The sequence below is a fragment of the Neodiprion pinetum genome, chromosome 2 (assembly GCF_021155775.2).
Source record: "Neodiprion pinetum isolate iyNeoPine1 chromosome 2, iyNeoPine1.2, whole genome shotgun sequence".
Classification (NCBI taxonomy): Eukaryota; Metazoa; Arthropoda; class Insecta; order Hymenoptera; family Diprionidae; genus Neodiprion; species Neodiprion pinetum.
In genome coordinates this window covers 22,433,070-22,456,134 of record NC_060233.1, presented here as the reverse complement: position 1 = coordinate 22,456,134, position 23,065 = coordinate 22,433,070, and the positions used below count along the sequence as shown (strand labels likewise).

At 37.2% G+C, this 23,065-nt stretch overlaps 1 protein-coding gene across 1 annotated transcript in view; it reads left to right on the top strand.

Moving 5' to 3' along the window:
• The window catches only part of LOC124211732 (gonadotropin-releasing hormone receptor), a 222,957-nt gene that overhangs the window by 136,870 nt on the left and 63,022 nt on the right, over nt 1-23,065 (top strand). Inside the window, exon 2 of the mRNA XM_046611085.2 lies at nt 11,611-11,794. Within this exon, the coding sequence (XP_046467041.1) occupies nt 11,611-11,794 (184 nt within the window). The remainder of the gene's footprint in view (nt 1-11,610; nt 11,795-23,065) is intronic.

Genomic DNA, 23,065 nt, shown 5'->3' with positions numbered 1-23,065 from the left:
GCAGACATCCAGACCCCTGATTTTCCAAAGGCAGACCATTTAAATATAATTTTTTTTTTAACTCTACGCTCGCGCCAAGCCACAAGTACAAACTTCTGCGCCTACAAAATGTTAATGAAAATAATTAATGTTACATACAAGCAATCGATAGGAACAATTTTAAAAACATATTTCAAATATCCGGCTTCTAAATCTGTTACCTGCCGTCCCGCAGGTATAAAATGAACTGTGTTGTTTGTCTTTCTTTCTAGAGAGAAAAAAGTGAGAACGTTATAACTCCGTAGAGAGTTGGGGCATACCTATACATGTAGGTGTATACCTATACATATATAATAAATTGTTGAATAATTATTTGTTTAAAAAATTTGGTTAATAACTTTTGGGCAATATTATTATTGATGATTGTTGTTCATAGCATGCCGAATGTTGTTGAATTTTTTCAGATTTTTATCAAGTAATAAAGTACGAAAAGTCTGATCGTATACAATTTTTGGCTGGGACGATCCATGACATACATCCTTAAATTTATTTGCATCTTCTGGCATTGTAATAAACTGTTTTTTTCTTTTTTTTATTGGATCCAATAAAAACACTCAACAATATAATAACACTAAAACTATTAATACCAACAATAAATAGCCGTAATACCCACTTTCCCTTGATTCTGCGTGAACTTCAAAAAATGGTAAACCTCAAAATCAGTGACCAAAATGTCTGCCAACTTTTTTTTTGTATTCGGGTAGTCCTATTGAATCGAATGGACGCAACTAGAACGACGAACAAATGATTTCGTCGAGCTTTTTTTTTACATTTTTACAACCACGTCTCGTGATAATGCAGGGCCCTGCATGTCTGCCTCTGGATTTTCAACGTTTGGAGGATAATTCTGACCATCAGTCCAAGAAGCAGATACGAACACATGATTTAGTACGCTTTTTTTACATTTTTGAAGCGCTGTAACTCCAAATTGCAGGGACGTGGTACCTTAACCCATTAACGCCCGAAATGACATTTTTCATATAGTCATGTTTGACCGATTTCCAACAACGCTAGGACAATGAGATTTTAATAAAAATTGGTACCCGACTATTTTCAAGGGTGCTCTTTCAGAATATCGAGGTTAGAAGCCATGAAAATTAGATTCTCTATGGAAATTTGCAATTAAAAAAAAAAAAACAGCGAAATTTCGGTGTAGTTATTTTAAAAAACTATTTATATCGAACCTTCATAATACTCAAATCAGATTATTTTCTGCAAAAATCGTGGAATTTTTATCTGTACTTTAAAAACCTATTGGTTAAGAATTTTTTTTATCAATCGTTTGCAAAATAGCGGCTCGAAAAGGGTGAAATTTTACGTAAAAATCAAATAAAGGTTCCTTGCTTGATTTCTCGAGCTAATTGTCTTAGGTTCAACTTTGGGTAAAACCTTGATTCAGTGTTTGAATTTCGAAAATTATGGAAATTTTGAAAATTAAAAATGGCGGATTCAAGACGGCGGATGAAATCATTGAAAAAACATTATCTGGCGCAAAAACTTTGATCCTAGGGTTTTCGGGGTCGCTGATTACGAATCTGAGGTCAGTTTTAAAAAACTACAAAATGGCGAATTCAATATGGCAGACAAAAAATCAAAATTACATGATTCTGCCCAAAAATTTTCTCTCAGGGGTTTTAGGGGTCTTTAATTACAAATATGAGTTTAGGTATAGGAAACTCATGAGAGTTGATCAAATATGGCGGACAAAAAATAGACATCATGTAATTCTGCACAAAAACTTGCTCTTTAGGGTTTGGGGATCCCTGCTTCTAATTACGAATCTGAAGTCAAGTTTCAGAAATTTCAAATTGTGGATATATTATTATTGTTATTGATATATATACATGGATGTGAATTTTTTTTCACTTATTTGCACTCTACATAATATATTCGTAGATAATCACATATTTTGGTCACATATTTTTGGGCAGAATCATGTAATTTTGATTTTTTGTCTGCCATATTGAATCCGCCATTTTGTAGTTTTTTAAAACTGACCTCAGATTCGTAATCAACGACCCCGAAAACCCTAGGATCAAAATTTTTGCGCCAAATAATGTTTTTTCAATGATTTCATCCGCCGTCTTGAATCCGCCATTTTTAATTTTCAAAATTTCCATAATTTTCGAAATTCAGACACTGAATCAAGGTTTTATCCAAAGTTGAACCCAAGACAATTAGCTCGAGAAATCAAGCAAGGAATCATTGTTTGATTTTTACGTAAAATTTCACCCTTCTCGAGCCGCTATTTTGCAAACAATTAATAAAAAAAAATTCTTAACCAATAGGTTTTTAAAGTACAGATAAAAATTCTACGATTTTTGCAGAAAAGAATCTGATTTGAGTATTATGAAGGTTCGATATAAATAGTTTTTTAAAATAACTACACCGAAATTTCGCTGTTTTTTTTTTTTAATTGCAAATTTTCCATAGAAAATCTAATTTTCATGGCTTCTAAACTCGATATTCTGAAAGAGCACCCTTAAAAATAGCCGGGTACTAATTTTTATTAAAATCCCATTGTCCTAGCATTGTTGACAATCGGTCAAACGTGACTAATGGGTTAATTAACTGGACCGAATCGATTTGTATTGATCTGAACTTTCATCCCTATCGATATGAAAGACAAACAAATCATTTACCAAAATGGCAGCCAGCTCCCTAACTATTAGACAGAGATAGAAAGCACTCCACGATTGTTTTTGTCTTTTTATTCGCAATGTGTATATTTCGCTGGCTTCCTGACATTATCTATAATATGTCTGTGCGATTCTTACACGTGAAATTAGACATTTTGACTTTGAAGCTAAGTGCTACGACTAGGGGGAATATGGCGTGCAATTATTTGAAATAATTCACATGGTAAAATAAAATAATTTGGTTCAACGCAAAATCATTATCAAAATTGAATAGTACTCATGATTGTATCCAAAAAAGTTCATACATTTTGTTTATAAACATCAAATCAAGGTTGGTTCTGCTAAAAACTATTGTTGAGTACTGTTTTGACAGCCAACATTTCCGAGAAGTCAGTATCAATAGCGTTGACCTAAAAACTGGTACCAAATCGCTGAGATTCGATCCAAATAAATTTTTTTTTTTTTGAGAAATTTGATATAACAGTTGAAGGTACCTATGCCTATGAAAGAGATTTATTTATCCATACATCATTCAAACATACATATTAAAATGCGCCGTTATATTTCACGAGTAATAGAAGAGTCCACTAGTTAATTAGTCGGGTATATTAATGAACGACAATTGAAAGTATCGATTTCATTTGTGTGACGTAATTTTATTTGTTACCGTATTAGCACACTGTTAATATGGTATAAAGAACTCGTAGAGATCCAACGTAGGTAGCAACAGCCTTCGATGAGAGCACAATCCAAGATGGTGTAGATCAAGATGATAACGTTTACCACGTGTGATGTTCGAAATTCGATGATCCAGAGACAATGTATAATCCACTTGATTTGGTGATTGATTAGCGTGGAACTTCTGCGGTCTACTGCGGAACACTGATGATTTTCTCTTTACTTCTTAATCGTATCGTCTTTGGTTGAATTACGGGAGAATAGAAATTCGTTTGTAGTTACTTGAGTTAGAGATAGAAATAAATATCACTGCTATGAGATATGATCACGGCCTTCTACACAGGTCTGGGGACGATCCAATGTTGTGTATAAAATACCTTGCTATGATTGCAACCAAGTTTATATAGGTCAAACTGGCCGCCACCTTAACACCAGAATCAGGGAACACCAACGCAATGTACATGAGATTGAAGAACGTCACACGGCTCTAACAAAACATAGTATCGATAAACAACATACTTTTAATTACGACAATACAAACATCCTTTGTGAAGAACACAATTATTATGAAAGACTATTACTAGAACTGTGCAACATTGTAGGTCACACCAATTCTGTTAATCTTAGACAAGATGTTGAACATTTAAGTAATATTTACAAGCCTCTAATCTCCGCCCACACAACAAATATTGTTTAACCTTAACTAGACACAAAAAAAAAAAAAAATTTTTTTGTCCCCATAACATAGTTCTTTCTACATAATTTTTTTCACAAAATATTTATTGTTTTTCTGTATAATTGTTTATATTGGGTTCACCTTCACTCTGGATCATATTTGTTTCTCCCATCAGTCGTTATTCACCTGTTGACCCAATCGGTTCAACCAACAATAATTTTTGGTTAGACATGTGGAACATAGTCATAAAGAGCCTACCTCCACTTCTTGGACACTTGCAAATTAATTATACTGCTAAAAAGACCTTCTTTAAAAACCTTTCAACACAATGACATACTGACTGTGAAGAAACATAGTTCTTTAATCTTTTTAATTAATGACTTCCAACTATTAACTCCTACATGTAAAATAACTAGAAAATTGACATTGACTACCGTCACTCATAGAACATTGTCTCCACTAATTGTAAATTGTGAATTCGACTACATCTTAGTCCACTTACTTATTATAAAAAAAAGGTAAATAACACTTAAAGCCATTCTTTTTTCAATTAATCAAAATGTTCTTACTAACCAATAATATATAATAGCCCTAAGAGTATTACATCTACAATATCTAATGTCTGATTACTTCTAGTATTATTATTTATTAAAAAAATTTTTTGTTGTTCTTGAGAGTTAAATAAATAATTCGTTCTGAGGAGGGCCCATATCCGGGTCGAAACGTTAACTAAAAATACGTTTACTTAATTGACCGATCACCAAGATTCTATAATAGATTATATACGAGGTCGAGAATTCTTATTCATCACAGGTCTGGGGACTCCTATCTCTTTACCATTGAACGCCGTGTAACCGGTTTGAAGCCTGTGTTTCTTAGTTCGACCGGAGCGTTGTAATCTCGGAGGCTGGCTACTGCAAGTGCATGTCTAATAATAAGTAGGTACACTCACCAGTGTATTGGCCTCCCCCTCGTTAGAGCAAGCGGCAAAAATGCGGCAAAACGCGGTGTATTAGGGATAACGGGATAATAATATGGACAGATGAATTATCGTTATATCTTTATTTGGGGACGGTGACCATCGAACTGATTTCTCACCCCTTACATTCTATCTTCCCTCTCTGTCTTGCTCTCTCCCCACTCACGCTCGATGTCTCGCTCACGTCGTACACGCATACACCACAGCTTACAACGTCGGTTTCAATTCCGTTTTGATCTTAGAGACGGAGTGCCCAGACCTATGTAGAAGGCCGTGGGTATGATAGATCTTCCGCCCCGGTGTCTTCCCATAGAGTATGTATTTGTCTCCTCCAATTTCCGGCTTGGTCACCATCCGTCAGTAATCATGCTCGTCAGTTAAATTACAGTTCAGGTTGAAATGTTTGCGTGCGTTAAAATATTTTAATGCTTGTAGTGTTACAAACCTAAGCAAAGTAATCACGAATGTACGAGTCTTCGGCGGGGGGGGGGTTAGAGACATACTCTGAAGTGAAAAGTTTCTTTTATTTACACTGTATCGCGTTAGCTGTCCCAGATATTTATAATGCTGGGAGCTCTTGAAGACGGTTAACGTAACAAAATTTGTACGCTATTTAGTGAGTGACATTTTGAAATGACATGAATATCTTCTGAAATTCGTTATTCCTCATGGGCCAAAGAAATTCCATAACCAGAAGAATGAATATAAGTCTTCACAGAAGAATCGGGATGGATCAAGCTGCTCACGCTAGGGTTACTATGGTCCTTTTTAATACCTGCGAGTCATTCCTTCGGGTACGAGAACCGAGCTACCACTAGATTTGGAAAGCCATAGTACCTGAGAATTTTAACTCCTTCCAGACGGTAAACAACCTGGTGGCGTTCCGTGGAGGCAATTTGAAAGCAAGTGCAGTTTCTAAATACATATTCATTTCGTCTGTACTGAAACTTGTCAGATGCGTATTACATATTGGATGTTTGATAAAGTTTTGGCATCTGTCTGCCGTGATGCGGCACAACAGAATTTTCGAAAGGGCAGGTGTTTGCTCTTTTGGTATCTATAGATTACAATAATTCGTTTGGCATTTGAATTACTTGCGGAAGGAACGATGGTCACTGTGTGCCCTCACGCCAGATTACTTAGCATACGTCGATTTCTATCTCCGGAATAGGTTGGCACGGCTTTCTTTGATGAATCGTTCGCTGGTCTCGGTGAGCATCCTACTTGGACATGGTCAGAGCGGATTCACACCGTTTCCAAAGGTTCGAAACCCTAGTCTAGGTTCACGTTTCTCATCCGTGTTTCAACAGGCTCTGGTTGATTTATAAAACTTAAAAAAAAAAAAGAAACAATAACCAACGCTACCATAAGTGACGTATACTTTATCCTATTAGTGATAAATTTCTAGAGTAATAATTTATCGTAAACAAACTTATCGAACCGAACCTCATCAAGGTGGACATGATTGACGTAATCTATTTCACAACTGTGTTTCGTTTATGTACTTACCAATGAAATTATACGACGCTATAGGTTTTTTCTCCTTGACCACAAAAAGAACAGCCCGTTGTCACTTTTGAGTATTTGGGTATTCCACGCGTCGCTGTCACTGGCGGTTAATTATTTCGACAATGTATCGGAGAAATCGGTTCACTCATGAACTCGTGCGGCCGTCTTACCGACGAATCACCACTAAGAATTTTCGCCCCACGCGATCTCTCGGACGTTCTCGACAACGCCTGTAAAAATCGATTGCCATGGTTCCGAGCTGAATTCTCAATTCTCGGAGAATCACCGATTGTCGCAATTGTCTAGATTTCGTGTTATTTTCTCATTCCAGGGTGAAGCCCACATATTCATAGTGTCTGCCTGTTTGAAAGGCTGTGAAAAATGGGGCTGTTATATGTCCATTGTTTTTATAAAAGGTGCTACGTGGCGGAAACTAGGAGCCAGAATTAGCAGCTAAATGTTCTAATGTTCATTTGAATAAGGCAGTGAAGTCCCAAAATAATAATTTTGGGAAATACCTTGCACCACAATTACTTTTATAGAATTACAAGGATAAGACTGAACTGCATTTTTCTATTTCCAAAAATTTAACACGTTTGGTTGCTAACTCTGGCTGTTAGTTTCAGCTTTATAAAGATGCTTCGGTTCTGATTTTTAACGACATAAGTGACACGCCCACATTTTAAGATTTACATGACGTGAATTTTTATCAATTTTGAGTGATTTTGTGCTTTCATCGGAAGCTACACTTCTTGCAAAAATTAAGGGAACAACAAAATTTTCGAAATTTTTTGGTGATTTTCAACAGGCTGTATTTCAGTGAAAAATGGTCGTACAAGAAATAAAAAAACAAAGCTTTTGAAGCTTGGAGACTCTAGTTTTTGAATTTTTTGGTTAAAAATTTTTCGAAGCAATATTAGTCATGCAATCCTTGGATAAAGCACGAAGAAAAAATTTTCAAAATTTTTTACATTTTTTTTTCGCTCTACGGGCATGGAAAAATTTTTCCGAGCTAAACCAATGCATAGGTCGCATAGCCTGTTTATTCAGCTTCAAGATGCTCTTTTTCAACCTTGATACGACCATTTGTCTTCGAGATATCGAATTTTGAATGCCAAAGGATCCTTTTCACTCAACTGCCGATATCTCTAGAACTACTGGTCGCCTAGCGAGCCGGGGGGCAGTTTCTTTTTCTGCAGAAAATTTCCTACAAAAATCTGTCATGGTTGATGTCAAAAAAAATTTTTTTTCACCTGTAGCGTTAACGTGAAAAAAGAGCAAAAAAATGCCATTTTGCCTTTTTTTGGATAATCGACTATAGCTTCGTCAATATTGGGGGGAAACCTTAGGTTAGAAGAAAATTTTACAGCCTAATGTACCCCAAAGGTCCCCCTAAATCGGTAGATGGATCGGTTCAGCGGTTTTCCTGGACCGATTGATTGAAATTTTGAAAAAATCAAGGGAACAAGGTTTTTGTTTCTTAAGGAACCTTGTTCTCTTAATTTTTTCAAAATTTCAATCAATCGGTTCAGGAAAACCGCTGAACCGATCGATCTACCGATTTAGAGGGACCTTTGGGGTACATTAGGCTGTAAAATTTTCTTCTAACCTAAGCTTTCCCCCCAATATTGACGAAGATACAGTCGATTATCCAAAAATTCCTTAACAAACAAAAACCTTGTTCCCTTGATTTTTTTCAAAATTTCAATCAATCGGTCCAGGAAAACCGCTGAACCGATCCATCTACCGATTTAGGGGGACCTTTGGGGTACATTAGGCTGTAAAATTTTCTTCTAACCTAAGCTTTCCCCCCAATATTGACGAAGCTATAGTCGATTATCCAAAAAAAGGCAAAATGGCATTTTTTTGCTCTTTTTTCACGTTAACGCTACAGGTGGAAAAAATTTTTTTTTGACATCAACCATGACAGATTTTTGTAGGAAATTTTCTGCAGAAAAAGAAACTGCCCTTCGGCTCGCTAGGCGACCAGTAGTTCTAGAGATATCGGCAGTTGAGTGAAAAAGGATCCTTTGGCATTCAAAATTCGATATCTCAAAGACAAATGGTCGTATCGAGGTTTAAAAAAAGCATCTTGAAGCTGAATAAACAGGCTATGCGACCTATGCATTGGTTCAGCTCGGAAAAATTTTTCCATGCCCGTAGAGCGAAAAAAAAATGTAAAAAATTATGAAAATTTTTTCTTCGTGCTTTATCCAAGGATTGCATGGCTAATAGTGCTTCGAAAAATTTTTAACCAAAAAATTTAAAAACTAGAGTCTTCAAGCTTCAAAAGCTTTGTTTTTTTATTTCTTGTACGACCATTTTTCACTGAAATACAGCCTGTTGAAAATCACCAAAAAATTTCAAAAATTTTGTTGTTCCCTTAATTTTTGCGAGAAGTGTATTACTCGAGAAATCCGTATATAAAAAATTTGCTCCAATCTCACTTCACCCGTCTATGAATGATATCAACGTTGCCTAATCTCTCTATCTAATAAAAAGTTCTGAACAAATGAACTAGTAAAAAAGATTGTAATAACAATAGTACACGCATGAAGTTGGCGGTGGGGTGAGATGCCGAAAACAAAACAAAAAGCATCTAGAAAACAAAACTTCCTTTGACAGCTGTCATCGGCTGTTTATGATAGTCTTTGACAAATATCTTTATAGGTAACTGTTTCTGACACGCAAAAAATAAACATGCAAACGAGAATTATCAAGATGATTCCCGACGGGAATTGTCTTTTTTGAGCGCTGGCGTATTGTGTATACGGCACTCAAGATCGACACGCAGAGGTGAGACTGAGTATCGTTTCAAATATATCATACTGGCAAACATGTCAGCAGAAGTAATGAAACAGAACTCGAGGAGAGTTATATCAGAGAAGAAATAGGTTTCTTTGTTAGACCTGCATGGAAAGTTCATTTTTATGCACCATTTACAAACACCGAAAGTAGTCTTTTATACACATGTGCGGGTAAAATTTTCGCGCATTGCTAGGGGTGTGAGAAAAAACCTTTCCACATTGCTAGCGGTGTGCGAAAAAGTCGGTCGCGCTTTTATCCACAGTTGCGCATTTCGCAAACAGCTGCACTAGCGCCACCGGTGGAATAGTTTGGTGCATAAAAATGGACATTCCATTACAGGTGTAATAAAAAATACAGTTCGATACACGTGCGAAAGTTAGCACTGCCTATCTCGCGTGAATGCGCCACACTCGCCCTTCAACTCATCTCCGGGCTCGTGCTGCGCCTTCACGCTTGTACGGGCATTGCCACCTTCGCGCACTAGTATCGAAAAACACTATTTTGGATCCTGTAAATCCTTGATCCGGTTAACCACTAAGTAAGGGCCTTCCCAGTTTCTTTGTAGTTTCGGACACCGTCCGTTCTGTCTTCGAGGTTGAAAGAGCCAGACAGAATCTCTGGGATTAAATTTTATATCCTTAGCTCGAATATCATAACGAGTTTTTAATTTGTCTGAAGCCATAGAAATTCTACTTATAGCAAAGCTACGAATTTCTTCTACTGTGGGGAAAATAATAACTATAGCAAAATAAGTCGCCAAATGCAATTGGGGATGCATGGCATCGGGGGTTTTGTACATGTGAGTGGATTCGTTTACGAAAACAATCTGAGCAGACCTGCATAGGGAGCCAATAGCAATGTCGGGTTGACCGGAAACAACCGATTAACAGTTGTGGACTCGTCATCAAATCAGCACAAATAAATTCACCTGTTTAACAGACACTGTATAAGGAAATAGTATGGCGCGTAGCGTCGAGGTGGGGTTGGCGCGCGAAGCGCGCAGGGGCGAAGCCTCTAGTAAATACTTTATAGAATTTTTGTTTTTTTGGTTACTCATGTTTATAGAATTTTAAATTTGTAATCTTTGTGAAACTTAATGAACTGATCGGTCTGTCTTACGTCAATATATTCCATGTATTGATAAATGGTACCGATAGAACATTAAAACCACACAAATAGAAATGTTAATCGATACACTAATTTTTCTTTTGGTTACTCTGCTTCTGGTAGGTCTTTTCTTTAATAAATCAAATATCATTCTGTGAATTGTTATTGCTGAACCGTTATCAAATAAATGTAAAATATCTCACAAGCCTCACAACCTTTACAATCATTACAATATTGTTACAAAGGGTGAAATCACCCGTCTTACCCCCTTTTAATGATCTAGTAGTCATCACAGATAAAAGAGGCTTATAAACCTCTTATGTCTTTAAAAAGAATAAGGTTTCTGCGTCAACCAACATTATTGTAAAAACAGTTTTGTTTCAGACTTTAAACTAGAAAGACGTTCTCTGCTATTAAAGCTTTTCCATAACATTTGATTTGCGCCTTTAATTTGATTCACTAAATAAGCTCGCGAATCCATACTTATTTGGCAACGTCTTAAAATGTTACAATATCATAAATTGTAAGGGATCAAATACTTCACGTACTATTTGGTTAAGTACTAATATTGAATACCATTCGGTGACATTACGAAAATTTTAGGATTCATCAATACGTAACCTCATTCAATAAAATTCATTGGAATCAGTTCATTTAGAACACATTAATTCCTTCGAGAACGCCGTTTAAACAGTTTTGGTTGTTCATGACAATTGTTTTCAAACTTAACACACTACGGTGAATAATATAGAATTAACGGATCAACGGCTTGGTATTAAATAATAGATAATCAACGAATTATCCGTGTCAATTAACTTTTTCACACAATCGTATGAACTATTTTCGACTACTACGGTTAGACGCAGAACAGAATGCAAAGGGTCTGTACAAAGTACTGTAATATTTATTTTCAACTATCTTGTGGTGAACTTGCACTGCGACGCATTTGTCAAATTTATACCTATAACATTTAAAAAAATCTAAGATTCTGGAATTTAGCTCTGCACTTTTCGACAACTAACGGTACTACCCTCAGTGATACATGTATGCGAAATTTAGTTTCTTGTGGAACGTGGTTCTTATCATTCTTACTATCATTACTAGTAATACTTATTGGAACACGGTTTACAAGTACGTACGTTTACTAACGTTGGATGTTTTGTGCTTAATTTCAGTTGGTGATATTTCACGAAGCGAGCGGGCCCTTCGTTGAAGAATTTTGGCAATGCGTCACACACGGATTCTATACGGAGCCATGGCAGGAGCAGCTCTACACGACGCTCAGTTTGATTTTCATGTTTCTGCTGCCTCTAGCTATCTTGATATCCACATACGTATCGACCGTAGTGACGATAGCTCGTAAGTAAGCATAAAAAAGACTTATAGTGAAACTATCTCACAGTAAAAGTGAATGTACGGACTGCTCAGCTGAACAACTTTTGAACCGACAACGAAATTCAACTTTGGTCGATTGTCAATTTTTTTTTTATTGGTAGGATTGTATGTGTAAGCCCGTCTTGTGCATAAGTCCACAAGTCAAATTTCACAGACTTAGGTTCATTACATGTGGAGAATTATGTTTATTAATTTTGACTTTGAGACAGTTTCAAAAGCTTTCATGTCAAGTTTTTACTGTAGCCACTTCGCGAATATCGTGCTAAGTTTTACTGTACCTATAACGAGAAATTTCTGCCATTGTTCGTCACGTGCTTTCTCGCTTTAGGTTGCACCTTCGCATATTGAGTATGCAAATTCTCGGTCGATCCTCGCTCAGCAGTACTGTCACCAATTTCCATCTCATTTTCGAGGACCTCCGCAATCAGTAGTTCTCGAAGGCCTTAAACTTAAGAATATAGCGAAGAAAGAATATCTCACAGGCTTTCACGCTTAGTTCGAAATTGGATTTTTTGTCGGTATGGCAAATCTTTTTCAACTTGAGATTCATAGACAACATGTGAAAATAATAGAGGAAACTAATATATCATCCGAATACTGTGGGTTTACTATAAGACCTTTTTGGCAACAAATATTTAAAACATGCTCATCAATAATTGGAATAAGTTCAAAATATAAGGAATTTTGTTCTAACAATTCGTACAAACTTCCGACGCATTATCTTGAAAAACCATCTGACTGTCAGAAAAATTATACCATTTTGTGTATCCGTAACTATATTATGGTGGATACTCGATACACGGAGAAAAATCCCGGGTTCAGAATACCGTAATGAATGTAACTTTTACTGAAATCGCTGGTGCGTATATGGACAGAATGCCTGTACGGTAATTCCTATTTTATTTGTCTGGTAAGGCTCGAAACTCAAATTGTGGTTCTCAAAACCAATTCCGAGCATCAGCATTACAAAAACGCATGTTATATTTACTCCGTCCAGACAGCTTATTTACTAGTCGATGCTGTAAGTGTTACGACAAAACAACGACAAATCTATTAGTCAATGCTTTAATTGCTACGACAAAACAACGATAAATTTACAAGACCGTAAAGTTGAAATTACTGCCCCAATGTGGTTCATTGAGCCAGCTGGTATTGTTGGAATAACCAAACTGTACGGTATCCTTATCAAGCTGAGGGAATAATCCATGCACTGGTTACCAGTGTGTATAGTTGAGAGTACCGATCGGTGCAATCGTAGCTAAAATATTGTTTTGTTTGTTTTAGTAAACTTTTTGGTAAAATTAACAGTACAGGCATTCTATCCATATGGGCTATTCCGCGTCAACCGGATCAGTCATCTCTCAGATATTTTTTTAATTTGGCATGTGGATTGTGTGGGACGAGTTAGATTTTTGTGCCAAAGCGCGAATCTCATAATGCAAAATTCGATTTTTTATTAACAATAACAAATTAGACTCCCATTTTTTTCAAAAATTCATAACTTCGGCAAAAAATTAGATACAATATATTTTTTTTTTTCAAATTACGCGGAAAGCTCCATAGAATTTAAAAAAAAATACGAAATGGTAAAAACAAGTTGTTATCAATTGTTTATTTAACAATTAATTTTTCAAAGATTTTCAAAACAGTGACTGACACGATCAAAAAATTTTTTTAAAATTCTGACATGTTCCTTGAACTGTACTACAACCTGTGAATTAATTCCAGAGGGGTGTTTTTCTTCGTTTTCGAGTAAAAAATCATTAAAGGTGTCGATGCGCATGAAATTGCGGCCCGCCGAGTCTCTACGTAATGGCGGGCGGCCGGTTGCCGTCCACCGCTACACCGCGGTGGCGTCGCAGCGTTATTTTAGAGTCATTTTCACGATGTAGGACATGATTGAAGAATCTGAAAAAAATACTGTACCTTCACAAGGCCTGCTCAAAGCGATAAGTGAAGTTTCAAGAATGTGTTTTTATTTTAAAATAAGTAGCAAGTTATGTAATTATTATCATTTATGTGCACTCTCATGGTGTGTAACCGTTATTTTGAATCTCTGTAATAAAAAAACGGTGAAAAACACATTCCTGAAACTTCACTTATCGCTTTGAGCAGGCCTTGTGAAGGTACAGTATTTTTTTCAGATTCTTCAATCATGTCCTACATCGTGAAAATGACTCTAAAATAACGCTGCGACGCCACCGCGGTGTAGCGGTGGACGGCAACCGGCCGCCCGCCATTACGTAGAGACTCGGCGGGCCGCAATTTCATGCGCATCGACACCTTTAATGATTTTTTACTCGAAAACGAAGAAAAACACCCCTCTGGAATTAATTCACAGGTTGTAGTACAGTTCAAGGAACATGTCAGAATTTTAAAAAAATTTTTTGATCGTGTCAGTCACTGTTTTGAAAATCTTTGAAAAATTAATTGTTAAATAAACAATTGATAACAACTTGTTTTTACCATTTCGTATTTTTTTTTAAATTCTATGGAGCTTTCCGCGTAATTTGAAAAAAAAAAATATATTGTATCTAATTTTTTGCCGAAGTTATGAATTTTTGAAAAAAATGGGAGTCTAATTTGTTATTGTTAATAAAAAATCGAATTTTGCATTATGAGATTCGCGCTTTGGCACAAAAATCTAACTCGTCCCACACAATCCACATGCCAAATTAAAAAAATATCTGAGAGATGACTGATCCGGTTGACGCGGAATAGCCCATATACGGACTTGCCACTCTCGTGAAATTTACCAGAAGTTCAGTAAATTTAACATGCAAGGTATAGTTATAGAAATAATGAGTCTGTAATTATAATATTTGTCAGTTTATTCAACATTCCTTCAATTTACATGAAACATGAACATTGAGCAGGTACATGTAACAATTGCAAGAAATTCCAAGGCGTAACGTGTAGTTACGTAAGTCTTAGACTGTTTTATAAGTAACAAACTACACGGACGTGAATCGGGTGACATTGTAAACGAAATGAGACTTGAATGTATATCCATACCTGGATTTTCAATTATTTCGTAGCCCCAAAAATGATGATCGAATCTACAAGATGGCAAAATATTAACTAAAAAGTAGGGGTTGTCTCCGACCATAAAAATATCTGTTACTTTACCAAAAACCGGATAAACTGTGGTTTTCTCCAGAATCAATATCGAACCTACCAAATATCTCCGGCTGTTTTATTTCATTAAAAGTTAGGATTTCTGCATTCATAGGGGCGTCGCCATGTGAAGTAGTGTTGAGTTGATGCGGGACGATATACTGATCTATATATCGGAAAACTATATATATATATTGTAACGATTTAGACGTTACGTTAATGAAATATGGATCCGCGAGTTAACTTATTATCAAATCAAAGGCGTGAACAAAAATATCGTGATAAATGCTTTTAATGCAATATACGTGTTTCTTGTTTAAAGTCTGAAACAAGACTGTTTTTACAATAATGTTGGTTGGCGCAGCAACCTTATTCTTTTTAAAGACATAAGAGGTTTATAAACGTCTTTTATCTATGCTGACTACTAGATCATTAAAGAGGGGGCAAAACGGGTGATTTCACCCTTTGTAACACTACTCCCCCCCGAGGAAAAGAGTCGTCCCGACTCGGGAAAGATAAAACAATTATAAAAGTAGTCTAGTAGTCAGTGCTCAAAGGTGAGTTGGAGCTGTGGCTCTAAAAATTTAAGAACTCCCTTTTTTACTATCTGGCATTTGCCCACAGTCTCAAGGTAAACCACAGAAAACCTTGAGCAGATAGTTGAGCGTTAAATAATTCCAAAAATTTATGTGCCATGTTTTATAAAGGTTAGTGTTATTAAGTGTTATGTGGCTTCATGAATTCAAAGTTATCCGCAACGGCCCAGATTGATGTCGGGAAGAAATTCAATCTTCTTCATGAAGGATCCCTTCGAAACAGGTTCGGATGAAAACATCGAACCGGGAACCGACAATTCCAGGACCAAATAAGACGAAAACAGACTTCTCTTCATATGAAATAAGGAAATCGTGGGGTGACTTCTTTAAAAATAGTTCACCCTAGAGTTTTGGAAGGACAAATGTGAGTGATGGTAAAACAATTCAAATTCACTGAGTGAATTTGGGAGAATACTTCAATAAAATAAATTGAATATGTATTCAAAAGAAAAGAAACGATCTTATCTGAATTATTTCTGCGTCCTTCTTCAAAATAAGACCACCAGTCATCCTCAGGAATCGGGGAAGATTGGAAGGAAAAGGCTGTGTCAAATAACCTGAAAAAGTGCTCACAAAAACTGACACTTAAGGTTAATAAAATGTGAAAATCAAGCAATCGCTCATCGACCTCGAAAAATAATCGTGGCTCCTTTCACATTAATAAACCAAAGCATATCCGACACAAAACTCGATTCTGAAGAAGAAATTTCTAGAAAGAAACAACCGAAGAAAACAAATTTCAAATTGATTAGCAACGCAGAAATAACAAATCATTATAAGAAAAGTAGTCACCGAAGACAGTCCCAATTAGTTCAAAGAAAAAGAAAAAATGTCAATCATAAAGACTCCACCCGTTTCCGCCTTCATCAATGCGGGCGTAATTACCTCCAGTTTTCCGTGGGAGGACGTAAAAAATATGTCACAAGAGGAATTCAAGATCTATTTTGAAAATCAGTGGAAGACTCTGAAATGTGGTCGGGGTGAGACCGTAAGAGAAAAACATAAAATGGGGCTGATATGCCTAAACTGCTGGATTACTCAGTAAGCTCTCATGCAAATTTTAATCAAAAAAAAAAAAAAATATATAAGTTCCCCGTGTCTGATTTATTTCAGCGCGGACATAAAGAACTTCTACGAGCTCAAGGAAACTCATCTTACCTTCGCGGGAGAGAGCAAAGTTTGTCGCGAATGTCGGAAGAATTTACTCGCAACAAACTCCACCGAAGACTGCAACGATTGTGCAGAGGTCAAGTCCGCTTTAAAGATTATGGCGGAACAAATTTTTGAAACTTAATTTTTTTTTTTTTTTTACTAGGGGCTTCGCCCCTGCGCGCTTCGCGCGCCAACCCCATCTCGGCGCTACGCGCCTCGGGCACTCGGCGCTGCGCGCCTCACTATTTCCTTACGCATTGTCTAGTAGACAGGCGAATTCCTTCATGTTGATTTAATGACAGGTCCTGCACTTGCTGTCCACTTCAATTCCTTCTGTGCTTACTTTTCTTTTTTTCATCAATCTAAGCTTCCATTCGTTGGTTGAAAATTGGTGTTCCTTCTCTATTGATATCTGTCTATCTCCTTGACTTGCTGAATTATTTTTGCTACCGCTCTGCCCGTTATTCTCCAAAATCACCTTCTTTATATTTTTTTTTTCTCTGTATTTATGTTGCTGTTCACTCCGTAAAACACCTCTTTTTCTTGTGGTCAACATCTATCATGGTCGTCCTCTTGCCTGGTTATAGGAATATTTGTTTATTATTATTCTCTGGCTTATTTGGTTCTTCGCACTTAAAATTTTATTTTCCTTTTTCCTTTGTGATACTTCCGACCATCCACCATCTTCATCGCCTTGTCTGCTGGTTGAAACTCCTCCTTTCTGTTCGTTGTTTGAAAAGCCAGTATGATATTTTTTGTTCGCTTCCCTATATTTTCGCTGCTGTTCCCGTCGTCTAATTTTTCGCTCTTCTATGTACATCACATTGGTTGGTCGTCCTCTCGATTTATTTTCCGAATCAATCATCGCAATCGATTCTTCTAATTCTTCGACACCCTTCGTTGAATTATTTTTACTGCCGCTCTGCCGGTTATTCTCCAAAATCACCTTCTTTATATTATTTTTTTCTCTATATTTGCGTTGATGTTCATTTCGCAAAACACCTCTTTCTCTTGTGGTCAACATCGATCCTGGTCGTCCTCTTTCCTGGTTATACGAATATTTGATGGATATTATTCTATGGCTTATTTGGTTCTTCGCACTTACAATTTTATTTTCCTCTTTCTTTTGTGATACTTCCGACCATCCACCATCTTCATCGCCTTGTCTGCTGCTTGAAACTCCTCCTTTCTCCATTGTCATCGTAAATCCTGGCTGTCCTTTTGACTGTTTGGTGATATATTTAGATTTACTATTATTTGATTGTTACTTTTCATACTTATTACTCACTATCTGAATTTTATTTTGGTTCTGCAAGACATCAAAGTGTCCACTCTCTCCGTCACCGGTGAAGAGTAGCGAGAATTGTGTTCCATTTTGTGATCCGATCCGGTGTGGATGAATTTGTTCTTCGCGATACTCGATTTAACATATCTTGAAAATTTCCGCAGCTGCATATATTGCATTTTTATTCATATGTGATTTGTAATCACCAGGTCACCTAATCACAGCACCGTTTGACTCATTACCTGTAATAAAACCCGCAAATGTAGACCAATTATCCACTATATTTGAAACGATACTCAGTCTCACCTCTGCGTGTCGATCTTGAGTGCCGTATACACAATACGCCAACGCGCGAAAAAGACAATTCCTGTCGGGAATCATCGTTATAATTTTCGTTTGCATGTTCATTTTTTGCGCGTCAGAAACAGATACCTATAAAGATATTTGTCAAAGACTGTCATAAACAGCCGATGACAGCTGTCAAAGGGTTTGCTAGATGCTTTTTGTTTTGTTTTCGGTATCTCACCCCACCGCCAACTTCATGCGTATACTATTGTTATTATAATCTTTTTTTACTATTGTTATTATAATCTTTTTTTACTATTGTTATTATAATCTTTTTCTACGTTCATTTGTTTGAAACTTTTTTATTAGATAGAGAGACATATGTAACCTCTTATTTCACCATTCGTTCTTTTTTATCTTGTTTTAATAAAGAAAATTAAACTTTGTTTTTCGTTTTTCTCTTAATTAAGAATACTTCTTCATTATTCATATCTGAATTAACCCCCGCACATCATAGACGTACAAAAATCTTTAAAAACTTGATCGGCTGTAGCTTCTGCATTTATAACCAAGACAGGAGCCAATAAATAAGAAAAAGTTTGTTTTACTAGCCAATCCTCATGAACCTCATGAATAGTTCTGAGTAGCTTTAAAGAAATACTCGATTCTTCCTCACGAGAACGGGAACTAACTCGAGCAAAAGAAGTTTCTGGGGAAACTCGCAAATAAACAATCAAATCTACTCTGAGCTCAGACGAGCGAATGAGAAGATCAAAATTTTTTGTCAATAAATGAGATTCGAAGTCGCGAAAATTACCTAACCTTCGACGAGCTTCTACAAAACAATTGCTACTGAATATCGATCTTTCCATCACCTTTACAGGCAATGAAGTCGTCTGCAAATGTCTATCTAACATAACCATTTGAGCGAAATGTTGAAAATAATAGCAATAACGATCTGGGTCTTGTTACATCAAATCTAGAAGATTAATTCCAGCTACATTTCGATATTCTTCAAGAGGTTCTAAAAGTGTACAGACCTGGCGATCTGCTAAAAACCTCTTGGTGAAAGTTGTTTTTCCGCATCCGATATTTCCTTCAATAATAATCGTAAGCGGTCGAGTTTTACTCAAATGAATTTCGAAAGGTAAATTCTTCTCCCAATCGATAACCGACTGTAAAGAAAGCCAAATCGATCACAGTCGTCAAGGGTGTTCATTTGAAGATCTAACCTCGAAGGATGTTCCTGGTCTTGGAGAGACTGTTCCAGGTTGATCCTCTTCAAAAGGAGCAAGACGATCCAAGTGAACCACCTTCTGACGCGAATGAGGAGATCTTCGGATTCTATAAACAACATCATTTATCCGTTTAACCACTAAGTAAGGGCCTTCCCAATTTCTTTGTAGTTTTGGACATCGTCCTTTCTGTCTTCGAGGTTGAAAAAGCCAAACAGAATCTCCAGGATTAAATTTTAAATCTCTGGCTCGAATATCATAGCGAGTTTTTAATTTATCTGAAGCCATAGAAATTCTATTCCTAGCAAAGTGATGAATTTCTTCTAATCGTTGTTGTAATGAAAAGGCATAATCTGTTTGATGCTGTCTTTGCACAGGAACAGGGCCTTTCTCTAAATCTGACGGAAGTCGAAGATTTCTTCCAGTAAGCATGAGGGCTGGCGTCTGCTTCGTCGTCTCATGAATCGCAGATCTGTAAGATAAGAGGAAGAAAGGGATCCAGGAGTCCCAGTCTCTCTGATTCTGCTCTACGAAGGACGACAAATACTGTAACAAAGTCCGATTCAGACGCTCTATCATGCCATCAGATTGTGGATGCAAAGGAGTCGTACGAGTTTTTCTAACCCCTAAAATCTGAGTAACCTCTTTCATTAAGGTTGACTCAAAATTTCGGCCTTGATCAGTATGAAGTTCTAGAGGAACTCCGTGTCTACAAATAAATTCTTTAACGAATGCCTGTGCTACAGTAGAGGCTTCTTGATCAGCGAGAGGAACCACTTCAGGCCATTTAGTAAAATAATCAGCAATAACCAAAGCATATTTATTTCCAGAATGGGTTATCGGAAGAGGTCCGAGAATGTCCATCGCTATTCTTTCAAATGGAGCTCCCACGTTGTAAATTTGAAGAGAGCTTTGTCCCTTCGCTCGAGGTCCTTTCTTTGCCGTGCAGATTCGACATCTTCGACACCAATCTTCAACGTCCATCCGGCAACGGGGCCAAAAGTAGAAGTTGCGAATTCTGCCTAGAGTTTTATTTGAAGCGAAATGTCCGCCTGCAGGAGAATCATGATAAAGAGCAAGAATCTCTGGAACTCGTGACCTGGGAACCAAAAGTTGCCACCTGATTTCTTTCAAGTCTGCAGATTCCCATTTTCGGTATAAAATTCCATCAATTAAAAGAATAGAGTCCCATTGAGCCCAATAAATTTTCAAATCTGGCTCGGCTAAGGATATATCCTGCCAGTCTGGGCGAATTTCTGCTTCTTTCCAAGACTTCACTTGATTCAAAGTGTCGTCCTCTTGTTGCGATTTTCTCCATTCCCCCTGGTCATTTTTAAAAGAAATCTTCCGTATTATAAGAGAGGGGTCACGATTTTTCTCTCATCGTGCACACTGTTTACACTCTGGCATTTCCTCGCAGGGTCTTCGAGAGAGAGCATCGGCGTTTCCATGATGAATTCCTGCTCGATGACGAATATCAAAATCGTACTGACCGAGCCTTTCTAACCATCTAGCTACCTGACCTTCGGGAGATTTAAACGAAAGTAGCCACCTGAGAGAAGCATGATCTGTACGTATCAAAAATCTCCTGCCGTACAAATAATGATGAAAATGTACTACGGTCTCAACAACAGCTAAAAGCTCTCTACGAGTGACACAATAATTCCTCTCGGTTTTACTCAAAACTCTGCTGAAATAGCTTATCACTCTCTCTTGACCTCCCTGAATTTGTGACAGAACCCCGCCTATTCCTGAAAGAGATGCATCCGTATCTAGAATAAAAGGAATTTCGACCTCTGGATAAGCTAAAATCGGCGAAGAAATAAGATTTTCTTTTAATTTCTTGAAAGCCTCTTCGCATTCCGGGGTCCAGTCAAAAGGAATCTTGATTCCGGTCAAATGATGGAGAGGTTTAGCTATACTAGCGAAACCTTTTATAAATCTTCTGTAATACGTACAAAGGCCTGAAAAGCTTTGAATTTGTTCTTTATTCTTAGGTGTCGGCCAAGAAGAAACCTTCTCTATTTTAGATGGGTCGGTCTTCACACCTTGTGCTGAAACGATATGTCCGAGGAAGCCTACTTCTTTCTGGAACAAATGGCATTTTTTCGGGCTCATTTTCAGACCTGCTTGCTTCAACCTAGCGAAAACTTGTCTGAGATTTTGAACTTCTTCTTCAAAGTTCTTGCCAAAAACGATTATATCGTCTAAATAAACGAGACATATTTTGCCCGTGAGCCCATGGAGAACAGCCTCCATCATTCGTTCAAAGGTAGCCGGGGCATTACTCAAACCAAACGGCATAACCTTGAACTGCCATAATCCTCCTAAACCCGTAACAAAAGCTGTTTTTTCTTTATCTAGAGGATCCATTTCGACCTGCCAGTATCCGCTCTGAAGATCTATGGTGCTGAACCAAGTTGCACCAGCTATCAGGTCGAGTGTCTCGTCGATTCTGGGTAGAGGGTATGAATCTTTCTTCGTTATATCGTTCAGCTTCCTGTAATCGATACAAAATCGTTTGGATCCGTCCTTTTTGTTAACAAGGACGATCGGTGATGCCCAGGGACCAGACGATGGCTCAATCACATCGTTCGCTAACATGTCTTTCACAAGCTTCTTCACCTCTTCTCGGGCGTTGAGAGCGAGTCTTCGAGGAGCTTGTTTAATGGGTGAACTCTCTCCGACGTCGATCTTATGCTTGACAGAAGTACATCGGCCCTTATCACCACTATCTTTGGCAAAAGAATCTATAAATCCTAGCAAAAGAGATTTAAACGATTCTTCCTGAGCTGAATTTAACGAAATCGAAGATTTCTCAACAAGGCTCCGTAAATGAAGAGGAAAATGTTGTTGCAAATCATCTTCCGACAATTCTATTTCTCGAATTCTAGGAGGAGTCCAATAAATTCCATTCCTATTTGTACAAAGAGTTATTTCGCGATTGTTTGAAGCTAGTGAATTTCTCTTAGTCGAGATAACACAGTTATGAGCTGTAAGAAAGTCTATTCCCAAAATACCTTCATCCTCTATATCTGCTATAAAAACCTTATGTGGAGAGTCGATACACCCAAAAAGGTTAATTTGGACAGTAGCCTGTCTCAAAACCGGGGTCGTCTCTCCAGTGGCTGTTCGCAGAGAAAAAGAGGGAACAATCTGGTCATCGGATTTAAAGAGATCCGATCGAACTACGGTTACTTCCGCGCCGGTGTCTATTACCCATAGACAATCGACGCCATTTACAGTACCGCGCGCGTAAAGACCAGACTGTCGTAGACTTCTAATTAAAAACTGTTCTCTAAGAGGGCTTTCACTATTAACAATCTGCGATGATTTTCGCCCTGATAAATCATCTGAAACTAGTTTTTTGGGTGAGTTCCTGTTGAAGAACTCAATTGAGGATTTGCTTCCCCCATTTCTATGTTTTTCTTACGCCAATTATAAGAATTTGGATTCGAACCTTGCATCGGTTTTCCACTAATTTTCTTAATTAGAAAACAATGATTGGCGTCGTGACCTGTTTTTTTACAAAATATACAAGTCAAGCTAGTTTGACTTGTCACGA